This window comes from Apus apus, chromosome 1, assembly GCF_020740795.1.
Source record: "Apus apus isolate bApuApu2 chromosome 1, bApuApu2.pri.cur, whole genome shotgun sequence".
In the NCBI taxonomy this organism is placed as follows: Eukaryota; Metazoa; Chordata; class Aves; order Apodiformes; family Apodidae; genus Apus; species Apus apus.
The window spans coordinates 7,150,996-7,171,614 of NC_067282.1; the positions used below are offsets into that span (position 1 = coordinate 7,150,996).

At 38.5% G+C, this 20,619-nt stretch overlaps 1 protein-coding gene across 18 annotated transcripts in view; it reads left to right on the forward strand.

Moving 5' to 3' along the window:
* Window positions 1-20,619, forward strand: part of DLG2 (discs large MAGUK scaffold protein 2) — a 1,033,121-nt gene that overhangs the window by 676,346 nt on the left and 336,156 nt on the right. For all 18 annotated transcript variants that reach the window (XM_051620514.1, XM_051620368.1, XM_051620405.1 and 15 more), the window contains one exon: window positions 9,134-9,258. In XM_051620514.1, coding sequence (XP_051476474.1) covers window positions 9,134-9,258 — 125 coding nt within the window. The remainder of the gene's footprint in view (window positions 1-9,133; window positions 9,259-20,619) is intronic.

The window sequence follows — 20,619 nt, forward strand, 5'->3', positions numbered from 1 at the left end:
ATATTTTGCTAAGTGTTCTGTATGAGACAGAGTATGCGATGTCATGATGCTCCCATGATGCTGGGAAAGACCACCCCTACAGAGAATAGTGAAGTAGGACAAGAAACTCGTTGATGAAAAAATTAGTCATGCGTGTTTGTCACAATTCAGAAGCTGTTAATTTGAGCTTAATTGAGATACGAAAGTGAAAACCAAACCTGAAGAGAGTTGATATCTATCCTTTTGCATCAATCTGTGTATATCAAAGTCTAGCAGATGATGCACCAGCATTTTTAAATGCTTCACTTTGGTAGAGGTTTCATTCCTTGCCTAGATTTGCTGGTTTACAGTGTTGTAGATTTCACATATATTACGAGATAACAAACCTATTGGATCATTTTAAAAATTCTCCTTGATTGCTGTACTTCATCTGAGCAGATCTGAGAGAACAATATCCCTCTACAGATACCAAGTGAGAGCAGGCATACAAGGCAGTTGTAGTTGTGTGTATTTTGGTTTTGTAATGAATGTGCTGAACCTGATAAGGGGCTTGAAAACAACAAATGGTACTGTGAGAGATGAAAATCTGTACCATATGGAGCATAATATAACTATGGAGTCTCAAAACTCTGACTCTGGGGAGTGTGCCAGCAGACGTGGGAGAAGTGAGAATTTCATGAATTATGTTACTCTTGAGTAGACTTGAAAGTACAAAAGAGTTCAACAGCACTCTGATAAATATGCAAATGTCCTTGTTCTCTGAATGAGACAGAAATGTGGCTTTGATGTTTAGGTTTTGGAAACCTGAGCTTTGGATAAAACAGTAGAAGAAAAGTACAGTATATTATATCATGTGCAAATACCTGAAAATATTGCTGCAATGAATTAATTCTGAAGACAGGATTAGATGTGGCAGGATTAGAAAAGTCTAGTATTGGAGTGGGAGATGGCTAATGACCCACAAAGTGTATGGCAGGACATGGTTTGGTTATTTAGCATATACATCTATTTCTTCAGAATATAAAAACAATGCTAGTGTAAATGTCAGATTATAAAAGAATGGCAAAGCAGAATCCTGTCTTGTCTTAAGAGCCCTGGTTAGGTAGGTTTCACAAACACTTTCTGTCAAAATCCTGAATTAGAAGGAAATTACCTGTTCATTTCAGTGGAATGAAGCATTAACTTGTTACGCTGTTGTTTGCAACGTGGTAGTGGGCTGTTGATTTGGGCATTGTTGAGTGATGGGTAAAACACCCCCACTATATATGTATCATTGAACTAAGTGTGACTGCATGAAAGGTAGAAAAAATCCTTCAAAATCCTATCACTTCACTGTCTAAAAGAGAGCTGTATTTATTAGTTGAGAAGATATTTGTGGAGAAAAATATTACTGAACAAAGTCTGCAGAAGTACTTAACGCCCACTGATCTTTCCAGCACTCTGAGATGATCATCCTCCTCTTGAGCTTGGTATATCTAGAGGTATTCCCTGAGTGTAACCATCTTTGGTGCCAAACTAAGTAATATTATCTGCTTTAGCACAGAGAAAAAGAGAAAGCCTATGAAGAGTTATTTCAGAGCAGCAGCAAATCCCAGTCTGTATCTTCTCCCATGACTGCCAATTAGGGTCAGAGTTTTCAATCATTTGTCTCATTTGCAGACTAAGTTAATTGATTCACTGTTCTTGCTCACAGCCCTTAGCGGTTTTTTTGCTGTCTCTTACCAAAATGAAATTAATTCCTCATAGTTTTCCAAGCTTGAGTCATTCTCAGCTTTCACTTTTTCATCCTGTTGAGTAGTTTTTGGAGAATCTTTTAATATTGCAGAACAAGGGTGAATGTGGTTTATGGAAGGAGTTGTTTTCTTTGTCTCATGGGAGAAGGTGTTGGATTTTTCATTTGAAATGGAAGTATCCTGAGGGAAGAACCATAAGGGAAGCCCAAACTCACAGCAGCCTTAGTCAGGACTCAGGTATTGCTGTTCTGTAATATTGTTTTTGTTATTAAAATGGCACAATGTGAGAGATTAATTTTGGACTTAACAAAAATTTGCTGAGTATTGCAGCCAAACTGTTCTGAGTATCTGTAGGAAACAAATATTAGTTTCATATTTTACTTCTTGTAAAAAAAGGTAAGAAAGCCTGAATCCTTTGTAAAAAGGTTTCAGAAGTATAACTTCATTGAAGTAGAAACATACAAATTAAAAATGAGTACATAGTGATTAAAAAAACTTACTAAAAGGTATAAAAAAGGCAAGTCTCAAATGATGTGTCTCAGAGTATGCTTTGTAGTTCAAGTGAAGGACGATTTTCCACCATATGAAATAAACTTAACAGTAATTTAGGTGGTAAAATTTCATCACAGCAGCATTTATGTACGGGAAGGTGCTGCATTATAAGACTTGAAAAGCAAAACTAATCTCCTTTTTAACAAAAATAGCCTTATTCCTAAGCCAACACCACCATCAGAAAAGTGTGTAGTACTTACACAAAGTGAGAAGGTTCCCTGCCTGCAGCAGCCAAAGCTGAAAAGCTTTAGGATTTTGATGCACATATATCAAATTCTGAAATTTCTATCAAATACATACCAAGCCTACACAGACTTCAGGATAGAATTTACCTTTGTATTCAAGTATTATGAAATTGTGCATAAACAAGAGAAAAGCAGCATTGTTAAGATTAAAGAAATGTGTGGATTTACTGAGCATACAGATAAGTTGTGCTCTTAAAGAGCTGAAGGATAATTCCCATTGTAAAGTTCAACAGACACCTTTTTAAGGAGTATCAAGTAACAAAGTTGATGGAGTCTTAAAGTTTTAATGAGGGAAGACAAAAAAAATGTAACACATATTTAGGAATGACTCAGCTATCATTTTGTGAGCTTTCTCTTGACTAAAGTTTCTCTGACAAAACCTGCATATTTAGGCAGCCACTCATACTTTAAAGCCATCTGTAAAATATGTGAGAGAGAAGAGTAATCCACAAATTTGTCTGTGAACACCAGAGTAGAGGTAAGAAGCCAATAAGAAAAAAAACCCAAACCCAACATCATGAGAAAAAACTAAGTATTTTAGGTATAATATTAAGAAAAGTGTATATAGACAGTGCTTTCTGTCATTTCTTTAATACATAAAATTCTGCTGCTTAAGAACTTGTGGCTTTAAAAAAGTCTCTTTTCTCAGAATTTTATAGGGGAACAGAAAAAAAATAATTATTGCAAGATTACAAATCACAGATTGTTATTTATTATCTATTTAACCATTTTTTCCCTATCACTTTTGTTCAAACTTTTGCAGTACTTTTGCAGATGTGTACCCTTTCCCTTTCTTCTCTCTTCCCCAGACAATGACATTTTCCACAAACAGCAACAAGTGAGAGCTCATAAAGCCAGTGAGAGTCAAGAATTTTTATTCTCTTTTACATGACCTCATGAATGGAGTTGAATGCTTCATCCACAAACACATGCACTCTGAACACTCTTAGCTTTTCCTGTGTTTACTGATAAGCAGCATTTCTTGGGGCTAATGGAAGATCATTATTGTTGCCCTCCTCTGAACTCACTCAAGGAGCTCTATGTCCTTCTTATGTTGTCCAGAACTGGACACAGTATGCCAGGTGGGGTCTCACCAGAGCAGAGCAGAGGGGCAGAATCACCTCCCTCAACCTGCTGCCCACACTTCTTTTGATGCAGCCCAGGACACAGTAGCTTTCTGGGCTGCAAGTGCACAGTGACAGCTCATCTTGAGCTTCTCATCCACCATCAACCCCAAGTCCTTGAAGGAGGAAAACAATCTCACATGGAGGAAACAATGTTGTTACTTGGGCAAAACCATTGAAGAGCAGAAAGCACTTTAGGCTTGACTTGTGCTAGTTGTTTTATTTATATATTACTATTTATTTACTATTTGCATAGTTCAGCACATTACAGCTTTGTTAACATTACCAGCTGAGCAAAATGGCTCCCTTAGACCTGTAAGCAAAAAAAATATATATATAAATACAAGGATTATTTCAGTAATAGAGGCTATGGGAGAATGTGGTGTCCCTTGAAACATCTTTCAGCCTCTGGAAACTATTCTGTTATACAGTTTCTCATTCAGTCTTGAACTTTTTGCTGACTGATGGACTCTGTGAAACAGGCTTCCTGGTAGGCTGTCATGACAGGGTGAGGTTGCAGAAATAGTTAAGTAGATGCTGTGCAGTTCAAGTCTATTATTTTTCTAACTTAAATGCCAGAGAACTTCAAAATCATGTCACTTCAGAAGGTTATCAGATATTCTTTTAGAAGCAGTGAATTAAGTCATTCAAATAGAGTCCATGTGAAGCTGGTGTCAAACACTGAGTTTGGCTGTCACCTTATTGATTAGAATTTTTTTTAAAAGAAATTAAAATGGAAAACTTCTATGTGATTGTGATATGCTTATTTAGTGTGATAAAATGAAAATCACTTGGCCCTTATACAGGGAAGAACTCAGTCTGCTCTTGATGTGCATTTCCGATCTCATTTCTGATTCTTGTATTCTGTGAATCTGTTAAAGGCTGAATGATTTTGTATCCTTTGTAAATCAACTCTAAGATGAAATGGAGTTCTTGATCAGGAAACAGAAATAAACGAGGTACAATAAGGAGAAAATAATGTATAGAAGTGTAGGCAAGGCTACTGTCCACAGAGAGCTGTAATGTCATGGGGAAACAACTTTTTTTTAAGTTTTCAATGTCAACTTAACTCCATTTCCATGGAAGTCAGTGTGGAGTACTTCTGAGGGTGACTCTGACAAAATAAAAAGGCTGCAACCTATGAAGATGCAGCCTGTTATAGAGCTGCTCATAGTGGTGTGTAAAAGGAGAAGAATGCAAGGTGAAAGGCCAAGAAAGAATGGGTGGGTGCTACATCCAAAACCACTACCTGCTGGGGATTCTTGCTTTATTTTTGTGTTCTTTATGTTGGCAGTCTAAAAAGTCTTGCGATAAGAGATTCAAACTGGCCAGAACTTGCAAGTTTTATTTTCTTTCCCTGGCACAGGAATAATCCATCTTCTTATTCTGACCTTAAGGGTTGTTTCAGTGTTGGCAGAAGGTGTAACACCAGTCACCTGAAGTGATACTGTGTCTCTGTTGGAGATTGTCTGCCCCTCTAGGGCCAGAAGAATTATGGCCAGGCCCCTTCCCTGCTCAGGCTGAGCTATAAAGAATTTTGGTGATACTTGTGGAGGTGCAAAGTCCCATCTGAGAAGGGCATAAAGGAGGCAGGCTTCTGCAGTGAAGCTTAAAAAGAATTACTCACCAAAGGCCAGGAGGAAGACATTATTTTGATTTCATGCTTTGACCTAGGTTTCTCTATTGCAGAAGTCAAGCTGAGGCAAGAGAGAAATTTGAGCTTGATGGTAAATCCCCATAAAGACTGAATTGGAAGAAACTGAGGCAACAGTTTTTTAAGCCAGACTGGGCGTGTTGTACTATACAAAGCCATTTGTCAGGCTGTGTGTATGACTGAGGCTTTGCAACAAAAGATGGGGAAGCTAGTAAGAAACTGAACTGAAAATTAAAAAAATACAGTCATGCATCTATTGCTGAGTAATTTTATACAAATCTTCCTTATATAGTCAGTAAATAATTGTATGAGTGTTTTATAGTAGCAACAATTGAGAACTTGGATAAAAAGATGCCAATATTTAGGACAGGAGATAATTTTGCTTATATGAATTCCACCTAAAATTGTTTGGATCTGGACCCTTAGATATGTGTGAATAATGATGTTTGAGCACTGCCATTAAAGTCAGCAGGTTTGAGACTTGTTCAGAATGTTTTGTCCCTTACATATGTTTTGGGATTCTTGGCTCTATCTCTTCCACTAAGGAATCCTGAAACAAAACAGGCAAGGCTATTTAGGCCTAAATATGCATCTCAGTATCAATAAAGTATCCTAAAGGAGGGAGATTTCTGTTGCTTTACACCTGTTGCCCCTGCATCAACTGCAATCAGTTTTTATTAAAAATTTATCTGCATTGTCACCAGGACTCTGAGCTCATTGGTAACTTGCTTTGCAAGCATCCAAGAGAAGTAAAGCTTGGAATTGAAAGAGGGCAGTGAATTAACTTGACACATATTTATGGGGAACCACTCCCATACATGAGAGTCAGCATGAGAGAAAACATTGAAGTTCCACCTTGGAAAATGCAGTGGCTAAGTGATGGTTGTTTTGGGCTGAGAGAAGGGAGACATTTCCATTGGTTAACATGAAATGACAGGGAGACAGAAATACACCGAGCTGTGAAGATAATTAATACGCTCTTTTTATTTTTTTTATTTTTTTTTTTTGAGATGGGGACAAAGGAATTGCAGAAATTTAAAGGGTGGGATGCTAACCCTTGCAGAAAGGTTCAGAAAGTGTTGTACCATTAGACAGTATTTAATTGGAACTTGGACTGACAGCTCATCAAATACAACGAGTTTTTTATGTAACAACCATATGCTGATGAACCTGCACACTAGGAAGACAGAGCATGAGGGGAGAGGAAAGATCTGTACAGCAGTATTGCTGCTCAGAACTGAAATACAGTAGCTTTTAACCAAAATGTTCTTTTTGCAATATCTTTTCAACCCAAGGTTCTCAAAAGGCCAGTTACTCAGTGAGAGTAGCCATGCTTTTAGTCTTGTTGGCCATGAGCTGAAGTACAAAGATAGAAGACACTTCCATGTACCCAATGCAGACCCTTCAAGAACCACAGTGAAAAAAAATACGTAATTACACTTAGCTTTTGCAGCTCAGTTTCTGGTGCAGGAAAACCTTGCAGGGATATACCTTGCTGCCAAGGCAGCTAGTGTCTGACAGCTTGTAGATCCTGTTGATCAAGTCAAGGACTGCAGCCAGAATAATTGCTTGAAATTTTTTGGATACAGAGCTGCCAGTGAGGAGTGCTGCCCTGTTCTTTTAAAAGGTTACTCCTAAGGGGCAGAATCGGAATAATCTTGCAGTATAACAGATGCACATTTACGGATAAATGTCAAGGGCTAGCACTGATTCTCCTGAGAATCTGTAGCAGTTTTACCACATCACTGCTTACTGTCAGCATTGCTGTACTTTTCAGCTCTACAAAGTTAATGGGAAAAAAGTATGGTAGGAGGAAAAGAGTGCAGGGAAAGTGTGAAACCTTTTCAGAAATTATTTCCTTCTAAGAAATCTAATGAACTTTATGTGAAAAACCATAACAGCTAAGCATACCTCACATAACAGGCAAGCTTTTGATAGTTTTTAAAGCTCTTCAGGCAGTATTTTTATTATGATATACCTGTTTGTGTTCTCTAACCAACTAAAAAATATGTCCAGATTTCTCCTTGCTACACTGTTCTTCCTTTTTCTCTGTTGAGATTAGGTTTTGGGGATTTGGAAATCCACCTCTATTCAGAAACAGAGGTCTAAATATTTTGGAGTTCACAATAAAACCAACAATTTAATTTTATATTTTATTTTATTTTCCTTAAAAATCAAGTATTACTTATTCAAACTTTCTAGAATTTTGTCCTTGGTTTAAGTAGTATTTTAAGGGTTTTGTTCCAAACTTCCTGAAGTGTGTATAAGTATTATTTTTTTCATTCTTATGTGTTGGAAAATTAACTTCATTAAGAATGTGACACATTCTGTACCCTCATCCAGGTCGTTGATGAAGATATTGAACAACACCTAAATGATCCTAATGATGAAAGGGAGATTAAATCAAAGGTTTATACTGCTGGCCTGGAGATGTTTATTAGCTCTACAGAAAATATATAGAGTGTTTCAGTATTATTTTTTTCGTATCATAGCCAGCTGAGAAGTATTAACATATGTGTAGTTCTAAATCCTTCTCCTAGGATTATAAATTAGTTCAGTACTGAAAATTTATTCACAATTATATGCTGATAGCAGAGCTGCAGATTGCATGTCCATCTCTTGGGTAATGAGAACTGCATCATGTGTGAATGTAGAATACTGATAAGAGAACTGAGAATTTGACATGCTGCAGGCAGGCAATCTGTAGGCTTCTGCACAAAATGCATTGCATGCCTGACCTACTAATTGAAGCACAGTGCAAATATGCAGGCATGAGATCTGATTTCAATTAGAAAAAAGAAAAAATTCAAGATAAGTCATTTTTAGTAGTAAGTCTTATCACTAGGGCTGAACTGGATACCTGTCCTCAAGCAGGAGTGAAGGAAAGAAACTCCAAATACTCTGAGAAACTCAGTGAAATAAAAGTATTTTTAGTGCCCTGAACATATTTCATCTGCAGCATTGCACACATTCTGCAATACCAGTAGCCTTGTAGCACTGTGATAAGCCTAAATACCTAATTATAAAAATATTTTGGGATGAGATAGACATAAAGGATTGAGCATTGCATTGAATTTAATCAAAATATTGTCTCTAATAAATATGAGTTTTTACAGAAAAGCCTAACAACTAATATATACTTCCAGAAAGGGGTAAGAGTTGCAGGTTTGAAAAACAGTTACTTAAGTTGCAAATGTTTTTATGTGTGTACATGCCTATTTATCTTTCGCTATCTTCTCACAAGTAGTAAAAGCAGTAAGTAGGATAAGTGACTAGATCCTCATAATGTGTCTTTGAAAGATTTCATTCTAGCAAATCAGTAAGATGAAAGAAATAGTCTCATTCTGTGGATTTGGGGTTTTTTTCAAAGCGTGTGACTTTGAGCAATGATCACTTTTCAACAGCAAATGGTGTACTAAAGTACTTAAGAGCTAAATGTTATTCCTTGTTTCTGTTTATAAATGATGGTGGGTTTTAAAGTCTTTTTTCAAAGCTCTGAAGTGTTTTCAGCCTCTAGGTCTCACTGACTTGGATAAATTCATACTGGAGTTCAGATGCTAATTTATGTGACTGCTTTTGAAAACAATTAAATTTAGGTCAAATACTGTTTCTGCAGGAGCATTCATTAATTCTGCCATTAACTCTGGGAAATCTTTGTGTTCAGAGCCTCTGTTCTTTAACTGGCAATTATTTTTTTTCTGACTGAGTCACCTGCCTTCAAGTATGGAATTGTCAAATAAAGTGCCGGATTTTTTTAAGAAGCAAGGATACTTTGTTCCTGCATAACAAATGAATTCTGTAGAAATGTAGCATCTGGTGATGCATTTACGTTTTTTATTTTTCCAGGGGAATTCTGGCCTGGGGTTCAGTATTGCTGGAGGAACAGATAACCCACACATTGGGGATGATCCTGGGATCTTCATTACTAAGATTATACCAGGAGGAGCCGCAGCAGAGGATGGAAGGCTCAGGTAAAAACTGACTTGTTATGTATGTTTGGAAACAAAACGCATCATAATTATTAATTATACTCTAGGAGTCAAATGTGAACTGGGTCTTTCATTGGGTCAGGAGAAGTAAATTATATGTCTAGAGTCTCCTTTCTGCTAAGGTAGAAGAGCTGATTTAAGTAGGTTAAAGTAACTGAATAAGGTTAGTCAAGTTCTATATGAAGGAGCATTTGCTGGTGCAACCTCCATCTTTGTACCAGTCATTTCATTTAGTACAAAAGGCAAGATGGGGACAGGAGGAAACAGGCTTATCAGCATCAAAGTCTTCTCTGCTTGGTCTTTGTGAGTTCATGGCTGAAGAACTATGCCTTAGTGCTATACATTAAGGCTATCAAGACTCCCAGAACTACAGAGCCATTACTAAATACTCCTAGCTATTTGTAGACACTCCCTGTTATTTGACTGCCTAGTAAGGCGTGCTGTTTGCAAACATTATTTTGCTCTGTGAGCATGTGATGGCCATGCTTTGTACTCTGAGTCACCTCCAGAGCAGCCTATTGCTGTAGCTCCTGAGATGGACACACAAGTCAGCTGTTTTGGTTCTTTGGTAGCAAATCTCTTAAACAGGAGGAAGCACAGTGCTTGTCCTGCTCTTTGCTTAAGTTTTGGCTGTCACAGAGACTGCCACCCATCTGTCAGTCGTGAAGCCTGCTGATACTCCAAAGAGGCAGTTTAGCTGGAAAAACTTGGGATAAAATTCTAAAGCTTTCATGATCTCAGCACTGGAATCTAAGCTCTGGAGCCTTTGCCAAAAACAGATGGTCTAAAATTCACAAAATGTGACCAGATGGGAGCAGTAACTTTTTTTTCCCAAAGCCTTTTCTTTTCATTCAATGTTAATGGCCAGTTTTTAGAGCAAGTTTTGGACACTCCTTATACTAGGTTAGTAATTTCATTTTGGAAAATCTTATTTTACTGTTACTGCAGGGGGGGATGGACTAGATGACCCTTTAAGTTGCCTTTCAGACCTGTACATACTATGATTCTATGAGGAGGCATGGTGGTTGGCAGTGCCTGAAGAATTCACAGTCTAAGTACGATTGCAGATAAAAGGAGCAGGATAATCTCACCTAACTTAATGACTAAAATGCAGCTATCTACCCCTAAACTAGTCATCTTAGAGTCTCCTAACAGTGAAGAAAAACCTAAGCATTTCTAGGTTGTGATTCACCTCACCTGAAAGTCAAGGTCTGAAACAGAACAGCAGAATCCCATCTTAAAAGGGCCAATATTTTCACTGGTGACCCAAATGAAAAGGAGTTTCTCCAACTCATTCAGCTGTAGTGATCTACATTGCCAAAGTCAGCACTGGGCCAGAGAACATCATGCAAAACAGAGCATGAGGAACGAGCAGTATTTGGTACTCACACTGCCACAGCTGACACAATGAACAGCATAAGGGGGTCTTAAACCTCCATCAGCCTTGCTACAAAGAAAAAAAGATTCCCTTGCAAAAATAATCATACAATTTTAGTGGAGTTTTAATTACATCTGAAAGCTTTTCTAGTTTATGCCATTAGGGCTGCAGAAGCCATTGCAGAACTTTGTTGCACTATCATTATATGAAATCAAGCATTTCATAACTCATTGCAATACTAACTACTGTAAAAGTAACTACTGATTATTTAGTAAATACTGTATTTTAATTGTCTTAGAAAGAGCTTCTAAACCACAAGAGATAGCATACTAATGCAATTCATTAATCCATATTAAGATTAGACCTGGCAAGCTTTATGTTTTGTAATAAAAGTTTAGTAGTGCAAGTATAGTTATCTAATTACAAAGACTTTGATAATATTCCTACAGTATTTGTTAGAACATTTTGAAGTAAAATGTTAAGCATATATGTGGCATGGTTGTTTTTCCTATTCTCATTTGTAAACATAGTTTACACCAAACTCCTCTCATTAATACTTAATACCTGAATGCAATTAGTTCAAACTGGATCTGCAGAACCTTATTACTTCAAAGAAAACTGCAAGCACCTTGAAATATGTCTCTGAAACTGCAATTAGGGAAATAGGTTGACTTAATCCTATAGGTTCTACACTAAGTAATAGGAAAATCTCAATTATTTCAGCCAAATATCACATGGTATTAATTATTACACAGAGTATCTCGAGTTCCGTATGCTCCTTCGTGCTCAAAGGTGTTTGTTGTTTTTTTTTCTGCCTCAGTTTCCCACAAGCTCTTAAAAAACTTTGTAGTACATAAGAATTTGCAATGACCTGTCTTTTCTGGTCTTAGAAACACAAGCTGCATCCTCATGTCATACTTTAGATGCTTACAAAACATTGCTTTTTTCTGTATTTTATAGCAAAATAGCAGAAATAATTCAAAATATCTCACCATGATTTCCAAGAAAAAAATATTTCTAGAATTCCATATAAACAAGTGGCATGGTTTGACTCAGGACTGGCAATTAAACCACAGACAATAATGCTCTCGATCCCCTCCCCCTCCCACCCAGGTAGGGAAGGACAAAGAGAATGAGGGAGAGAGACTCTCTGGATTGAAAACTAAACTAGACAGCTTTAATTAAACACTAATGATGAAAGAAAATATGTACAATTATATACAAATGTGTTCAGGAATGTGCAAAACCCTATTACCTCCTCCCACCCCCAGCAACTCCCTGGTATCTCCTGAGCTGTGAGCAGCCCTGAAATGTCCCGGAGCTGCTGGAGAGAGGGCAGAGCAGACAGGAGCTGAGGGGAGAGTGATGAGGGTCAGGAATGCATGAGCCTGGGGATAATGGTGATGGACAGACAGAGTCCTCCCTGGGCATCAGCCATGGATGGAAGAGAAGATGCAGGAAGGCAGCTGTCTTCTGTGATCTCTGACCTTCCTCTGAGCTTACGCAGATATATGGAATGGAATATCTCTGGCCAGTTGTGCTGTCTGTCTAACTCAGCCTCCTACGGGGGGGGTCATAGTACTCCTGGTACTGTCTGAACCAGCAGGGCAAAGATGTGACCTTGGAGCCTCATCAGTAACATAAACATTCTAGTGTTATCAGTCCACTAGCTGGAACACTTGCTGCTAGTTAAAAGAGAGCTCACTGAAGGAAAAAAAATCAGTAAAATGAAAATTGGCTTCATCCTGGCTCAAACCAGGACAACAGGTTTGTAGGTTTTGGTGGTGAGACTTCATTTTACAACATTTTTCCTAGGGTAAGATTCTGCCTTTCCTTGTTTTGTCTGGTAAATGAGTTTCACTTTGCTACAGTACTAGCAGAGACAATCCTATCATGTTTTCAGAACACCTTAAAATGTTTGTATCAGTGATAGTTACTGTTAGGCCACTGAATAAAAGAGCTATCCTGGGGCAGTCTCCACTGTCTTACATGATAATTTGGCATAACAGAGGACTTATCAGCTAAGGCCACTCCATAGGAACAAAAGCACAGCAACATGCCTTAACATCAGCCAAGAACAGTAATAAACTGAGAAGTCAAGATTGGTGTTTATGGACAGAAAAACTATGTTCTTTATGGTGTCCGTTTTTGCTGCAGACTCTGCCTGCAGATACTCTGTATTAGACAGCAGTGTGGACTGTCTGAACTGCCTTCTAAATCTGCTGTTTTAAAATCATAACAGCCTGTTCAATCACTTTTACTGCATTTTACATGAAGTCCCTTTGATGTAACTCAGCTGAGTGAAGTTCTTCAACTAGAGAGATTGTAAAAGTGACCTGCAAAAATGGACTTAATGCTACAGACCCTTGCAAATCTTTTACGTGTTTGGGTAATATAATTTGTGTGACAATCCAATATATGGGATGACAAGTGGAGGAAAAGGGCAACTGTAGCTTTATATAAATCCAACAAAAGAAATTGCAACCTCCTGCACCTATGAAGGAGCAGCTCTATTGTAGCTGAGGGTGGCACTCAGCTGACTGGAAGTTTCAGTGGGCAATTTCTAGTTATAAGTACATAAATATCAGGTATAAATACCTAATGGGAGGTCATGAAGACAAAGGTGACAGACTCTTATCAGTGCCCAGTGACAGGGCAAGATGCAATGGACATGCATTAAAACACATGAAATGACATCTGAACATCAGGAAACACTCTTTTACTGTGAGGATCAATGGCCTGGAGCACCTCTGCTGTGAAGACAGGCTAAGAGAATTGGGACTGTTCAGCCTAGAGAAGAGAAGGCTCTGAGGAGACCTTATTGTGGCCTTCCAGTACTTGAAAGGGGCCTACAGGAAAGCTGGGGATGGGCTTTTCATCAGAGGAGATTGTGATAGGACAAGGGATAACGGGTTTAGATTGAGAGAGGGGAGATTTAAGTTAGATATTAGGAAGAAACGGTCATGGCAGGGGGGTTGGAACTTGATGATCTTTGAGGTTCCTTCCAACCTTAATGATTCTATGATTCTATGAGGGTGACTGACTCTAGTCACAGGCTGCCCACAAAGGTTGTGGAGCCTTGGAGATATTAAAAACCTGACCAGACATGTTCCTGCACAACCTGCTCTACCTAACCTTGCTTCAGCAGGGAGGGTTTGATAAGCTGACCTCAACAGATGCTTTCCAACTTATATGATACTGTGATTCCGTAATTTGCACCTGAGTCAGCAGTGTTGACAGCCATGAAGGCCAGCATGGAGATCAGCAGGGATGCACAGAGGAAGGACTAGAGGCAACAGTCACATGTTGCAATAAAGCAAAGTGCAGCTGGGTCTGGAGAAAAAAAAACAAACAACCCAATAGTAGTAAGGCACTGGGACTGTCAGTCCAGTTAGGAAGTGTCAGCTAGTCTGTCTTCAGAGAGATTCAAAGGTCATCTGGACAAAGTTCTGAGTCATGTGATTGAAATTTCAAACTGGCTCTACCTTGAGCAGGAGGTTGGACTACATGACCTCCAGATATCTTTTCCAAATTCAGTTGTTCTCTTATTTTTATATATAAACCTGTGTGCGAGACTGGAACGAAGGTGATTAACTGTCTGGGTTTTTTCCTTTAGTGGAGACTAATACAGTTATTGACACTGGGTACAATGCATAGTGAAAATCTGTGTCACTTCGTGGCCCGTATCTACAGCAACACTTAAAAAAATAGTAAATGTTATCAGCCACTTTAGACTACATTCATTTTTTTAAAAGACTTCTTGAACTTTCAGATATTAATCACAGAATCATAGAATACATCAACTTGGAAGGGAACCGTGAGGATCACCAAGCCTAACTCCCTCCTCCTCCTCACAGGACTACCTGTAACTGACCACTCCTCTGGGCAGCCTGTTCCAGTGACTGACAACCCTCTCAGGGAAGAACCTGTCCCTAATGTCCAGTCTGAACTTCCCCTGATGCAGCTTCATTCCATTTCCTCGTGTCCTATCACTGGTCAACAGAGAGATCAGCGCCTGCCCCTCTGCTGCCCCCCTTGAGGAAGTAACACACTTCTTCATGTTTACATGTTACCTGTGTGTAACATGTTACACGTAACATGTTTACATACTCCCCTCCCTGAAATGCACTGACTTGTAGAACTAGTGCAAGAACCAATACACTGCACAATTCAAATTTTGTAAGACACTTAGGTAAGTAAGCTGGCACAAACTCCTTAGAGCTTGATACGGAAATACAGAATACAGAAAGCAGTGAAATCTTTTATGATGTCCATGTAATACATTAAAAATAATTTCATATATTGTAAATAATATAGGGTAAATAATTTCATGGAATACAAAATATTTAATGTAGGATTTGCTTATTTTAGTTAAATGTGAATATAATAAAATTAGGACTAGCAGAAAATTAGTTTTTTTCTGAATGCTACATACCATATTTCTTTAAGGCTTTGAGTTTCAAGTCAGTGACAGACAGAGAATATAAAATCTCCAGTAACCATCATTCCTACTGAGTTGAAGGAGACTATCTCTCAGTAATTTGATCTTTTAAGACTTTTGATGCATAAAACCTTCTGCTTCTGTGTCACAAATGTCAGTTGTCCATGGGCAAACGGCTACATTTTAATAAAGAAACTCTGAATTTAGACTTCTTTTACTCTCTGAAAGAAATAGAAATCCAGTAATTTATGGCTCAGAGCCTTTTTTTGTTTGTTTGTTTGTTTGTTTGACTTGAGTTTGTGTGTGCTGGTTTGGTGGGTTTTTTTATAGTGGGGCAAGGGCCCTAGGGGTGGCACCAGTAAGAAGCTAAGAAGCTCCCCCTGCTCCAAAACCAACCAAGGAGCCATCAGAGAGACAACAGAGGCACCTCTGCGATTAACAGGTGAAAGAACTGAGATAAGAGCTGAGTAGATGGAACAGTGAGAGGAAAAAAAAAAAACAAAAACGAGCCGTGCTGGAGAGGCTGAGTGGTACCTGTGGTTGGTGAGGAAGAAGGGGACAAAGGTGCCCAAGCAGAAGTTTCCTTGCAGCTGTGCCCCTGCATTCATGGAGGAAGGTGGGGGAACATTCCCTGAAGGCGCCAGGAGGGGTGAATGTCGATTTGCAGCCCTTAGACTTGGCCCTGGGGAGAAGGAAGGGGTGGGGTAACATATGTAAGCCCTGCTCTCTGTGTTGTCTGTGTCCTGTGTGCATCTGATAAGTGTTAAATTAAATTATTATTTTTCCCCAAGTTGAGTATGTTTTGCCTGGGACATTAACAGGTGAAGAACCCTCCTCATCCTTGTCTCAACCCATGAGCTTCTAGTTGACCTCCATCCTCCTCACCCCAGTGAGTGTGTGGGAGGCAAGGGTAGGGCCATGGGCCTGGTTCCTTGCTCTCTGGTTAGGCCCAAACCAGGACATTGTGTCAGAGGAAAAAAATACAGTGGTTGGCTCAATTGCCTAGAAAAAGCAAAGAATTTCAATATATCACCTCAGCAGTTCCTTCTATTGACACTGATCATAAGTGAAATTCTGGTTTCTAAAAGGTAACACATATGTAAGAAATTCCTCATACTCTAAGAAAACATGAGCAAACAGTTTGTGGAACTAGAAGCACAATGTAGTGGTAAAATTTGATTAGAGAAAAAAACTAGTAAAAGAATAATGAAAATATTTCAATTATGAACAAGTTGAAAAGAACAGACTCACAAAATATTTAGTTTCGGCAATCATAAATCAAAAGTGGTTTGAGTGAAAAATTATGCATTTTGTTTATAGTTTCTTACAGTCCTGTTCCAATCTTATGGTGAATTTATTTTTCTCAAAGCTGTGTACAGGAATGAGCAGGTGGTAGGAGTTCCTTATCTATTGCTTTCAGAAAATACTTTGCATTTTTGTGAAGGAAAGTTTGTAAATGTGAATTTTAAAAGATCTTGGGCTCTCCAAAACAAAAGAAAGTCTTGGATGGAACAAAGATTAAAATCTTATGTTTTAAACCAATCTCACAGTCGTAGGACTTTTACTGAACCTTTGATTCATAAATTAGTTACTGCATATGTGACTGAATATGAATGCGATTATTCACAGGACTGTGAGATAGATTTGGGCAGCCTGGAGCTTGAATTTAAAGTGTTAATGTTTTACCAAAGGTTAGTTTGGTATTTGAGCCTGAGCTGTACTCCAGAGGGAAGAGGGTTGATGATGAGTGAGGGGCGATGCAAAGGGAGGAAAAGTGGTTGTGCTTGGAGGCACATTGCCCTAGTAAACTGCCCAGATCTGTAGCTACTTTCTTCTAGGAAACTGGTGCCCAGTTTCTTTCAATTGAATCCATATTTTTATTATTTTTTTTTTTTCTTAGGAGTGTGGATATTTGTAAGGAGAACATAAACACTTTGAGAAAAGTAGATTGATTGCAGGCTATTCAGAAACAGCACAGGTACCTCCAGCCACCTGAATACCACAGGTTAAAAGCTACTACCGCTGTGCAGTATTTATCTTTCCTTTGTAAATGTGTCTTTCCTAGTATTGCTTTAATTACTGATTGTCAGGAGGTTTAGGATTGTGAAACTGCAGCATTTTTAAGGCATGCTGTGTTGTTATACCATCACCATAATAGTTAGCCCCATTGGATTTTTTTCCCCCAGCTCTCAAAGTGATTTGTTGTGGGGAAAGGCACATAATACACATGCTAATGGTAGGAGACAAGAACCGAAATAACTTGCCCTCAGTCATCTACTAAATCAGGGAGAAAGCTTGGAAGAGTATAGTGATTCCTCTTCTCAGATTTCTGTGCCTTACAGGCTGCAGTTAAATTCCTACCAGCACAGGTTTTAAACAAATTAATTTGTGTTCCCTTCACTTATCAACTAATCCACTGTGATGTGTCAAGGATTATAAATTTAGCTGAGCTTATGTAGCAAGAGAGGAACTCAGAAGACTCTCATGCATCATTTCAAAATATATATTAAAAAAAAACACTAAGAAAAAATAATTTAAAGATTAAGATTGCATTCTGATCAGATTTTTAAAAATGTTTCTTGTGTTTCACTAAAGATGAACCTTAAATGAAATATTAGAATTTCATGCTATTTGTTCAAAACTTGAAAACTGGAATTGAGAAACATGCTGGTATAATTGTTGTGTGCAGGAAAGAAGAAATGGAGAGAAAACAGAAGTGAGTCCTTACTTGAGAGCTGGCTAGATAAAGGACGCTCTTCAGTCCTCACCCCATGTGCTGACAGTGCTTTGCTTCTGGTGAAAAATCTGAAACCTAAATCCATCCAACAGAGTTGTTGCCCATTGGTATCCATTTGTAGCTCTAGACTGCTTACTAAGACATGAATTGGGAGTGATGTGAAAATTGGGCTGTGTGAAAAGTATTCCCAGGAGAGATCATGTCCTTTACAAGCATGTCATGTGTCTAATCCAGCTTGGGCAACTGGCTTTATTCCACCATCATTACATATCAAAACAGAACTGTGTTTGCTTTTTGATTCACTGCCTGAATCCCTGTTTGTTAACTCTTGATCTTGTCTTAAACCTATCAGTACCACGTCTATGTGCGCTACAACGGTGTACAGCTTGTTCAGAATGTTATTATAATCACAGTGCTGCCACAAAACACTGATTCATATCTGCACTGTTTACAGGCCTCTGACAATGCTATTAGTTCAGTACGTATTTAGCAGTAAGTTAATAAAGAGACATTCACCTCATTAGGCAAAACATGCTTGCTTTGCAGACAGTCATAAATTAGATCGTGAATTATTGACTGCTCACCCTGTCCTGATTTCTGTTAAGAAGTTTGATCTTATTAACTGTGTTACTCTGTGTATCTGTGCATATCATTTTTTGAGCTACTGTGGAAGAAAAAAAAGAATTACCACAGGGAATCTCATGAAAAAAGGCAGGTCACAAAATCAAAATACCATTTTCATACATTATTTTTGAAGTTGAACATGTCTTAACACGGCTCAAGTTTTACATTATCAACTTACAAGTCTTTTCATCAATGGAATGTTACCAGGTAATTCTCTGCTCTGTTGCCTTCACCACTTTCTTTAGCTGAATCCTTCTTCTCTTCTTTCCTATATGGAGTTTGCATTTCTTATTTGGTATTGCAGAGCCCCAGCATGCCTCTGAATTTGATCACATTTCTGCTTTTCCTATTTTGAAAATAATTTGGTAGGCTGTAAAAATTCTCTTATGAGGTGCAAGAAAGTAAAGGGAAATGATGTTTTAACAGCTGAATTCTCAGGTAAGGAGAATAAAAAGAAAAAGTACTTAGCTTGTGGTATTTGAAACTGGTGAATATTTGGGGTCTCTTTATAAACAGCAGTGACAAAGGATCATTTTCCTCCCCTATAAGCTTCTGAGCTGTTTTCCACTAATTGAAACCACTGGTAGCAAATAAAACAAGCAAAATAGTTTGTTATTAGGACTTTAGCTACACCAAAGACATATAGTGGCCACTGCATTCGGTATTTCATGTACTGCTACTGAACTGGTTAACAAGGCTCTCTCCCTAGAGTTCCTTTAGTACCCATTCTGCCTGAAATTACAATGCCCCAGAGTGCTGCAGCAGCACAACAGCATCATGCAGCCAAATCCAAGTGATTATTTCGTCAACATGTTTGCACTGCTACTGCAGTTACGAATTTAAATAGCTCAGTGATAATTCATCTGGAGTAAGAAACTGTTTGTGGTTACGTACCTTAGAAATCATCTGCTCTTTATGGAGTCTAGTGTTAGTCAAAGAAAAAATATTTCACATCTGTTCCTGTACTCGACAGGTGTAACCCTCCGGGGTATTGCTGAATTCTTCATCTATTTCAATTCCCATTTAACTTGAAAATAAGATTTTGGACTCTAAAAGAACTGACTTAAACTATCCTAAAAAAAATTATGTTCCCTATAGCCAGCAAATACCTGATTCAAAAACTTTTAAGAAAAAAGCTTGGTCAACTTTTTACTTCTGACAGCCAAAACCACTAATACACAGTGAGACAGCCTGTTCAAACACAGCCAAAATTCTCGGCTGCAGTTTGAATAAACAATTGGACTTTCAGAATTTAGCCAAAGTGTATTTCCTGACAATACCTCCTCACTGCTCTCAAATTCCTTGCCCTGCTTTTGCTGCAAATGTCAGAGCAGGGGTTTTAAATTTAATTCCCCATAGCATGCAAGTTTTGATTATCAGACTTGCAAGATGTGCGAGCATTTCGCTTGGATGTGTTACTTACATCATGCCATTCTGCGTGTTACTCTGAAATGTATAATAACAAAAAGGAAGCTGCCTTTTTTTTTTTTTTTTCCCCTCCACTTACCTATTTGTATTCTACTCAAAGTCATAGCTAACTCTATATTAAACATGTAGCCTAATAGTGCTGATGCTCTGAAGCAACTGAAGTTTCTTACTGAACTTGAACTACGTGTTTTCTCCTCAGTATTATTTTTTTTTTTAACTCTACCCCTTTGTTTGGAATAGTTATTCTCAATCAAAGCAGAGCGGAAGGGAGGGTTTTCTACTTGTTAGTGCAAGCGCCTGGGAGGCAGGACTGCTCAGTTTTGTTCTCAACTTGCCATGCCTGATCTGTGGCAACACTTTTCTGCTTTTGTGCTAAAGTTTCCCCATTTGTAAAATAGGTATAGTGATCATTATCTTTGCCTCACGGGGGTTGTTGTGAAGCTTAAACGAGTTCATATTTGCAAAACCCTTTGAGAACCCTAGATGAAAAGTGCTTGTAAAAATACTGAATCTGGAATTGCCTTTTGGGTTATCTGTTGTAACTGGTTTTCCTGCACAAACCTGAATACGCTGCAGACAGTGCTAGTGTCAGTTGGGAGGATTTTAACCACGGGTGAGGAGCAGACGAGTAGCTGGGTGTACTTAGAAGGCAAAGCCTATCTCAGTCCCAAGGAAGCAGCTCGTCCTTCCCCGGGCTGGGCTCGCCGAGGCCGGGCTGCGGCAGCTGCTGTTGCT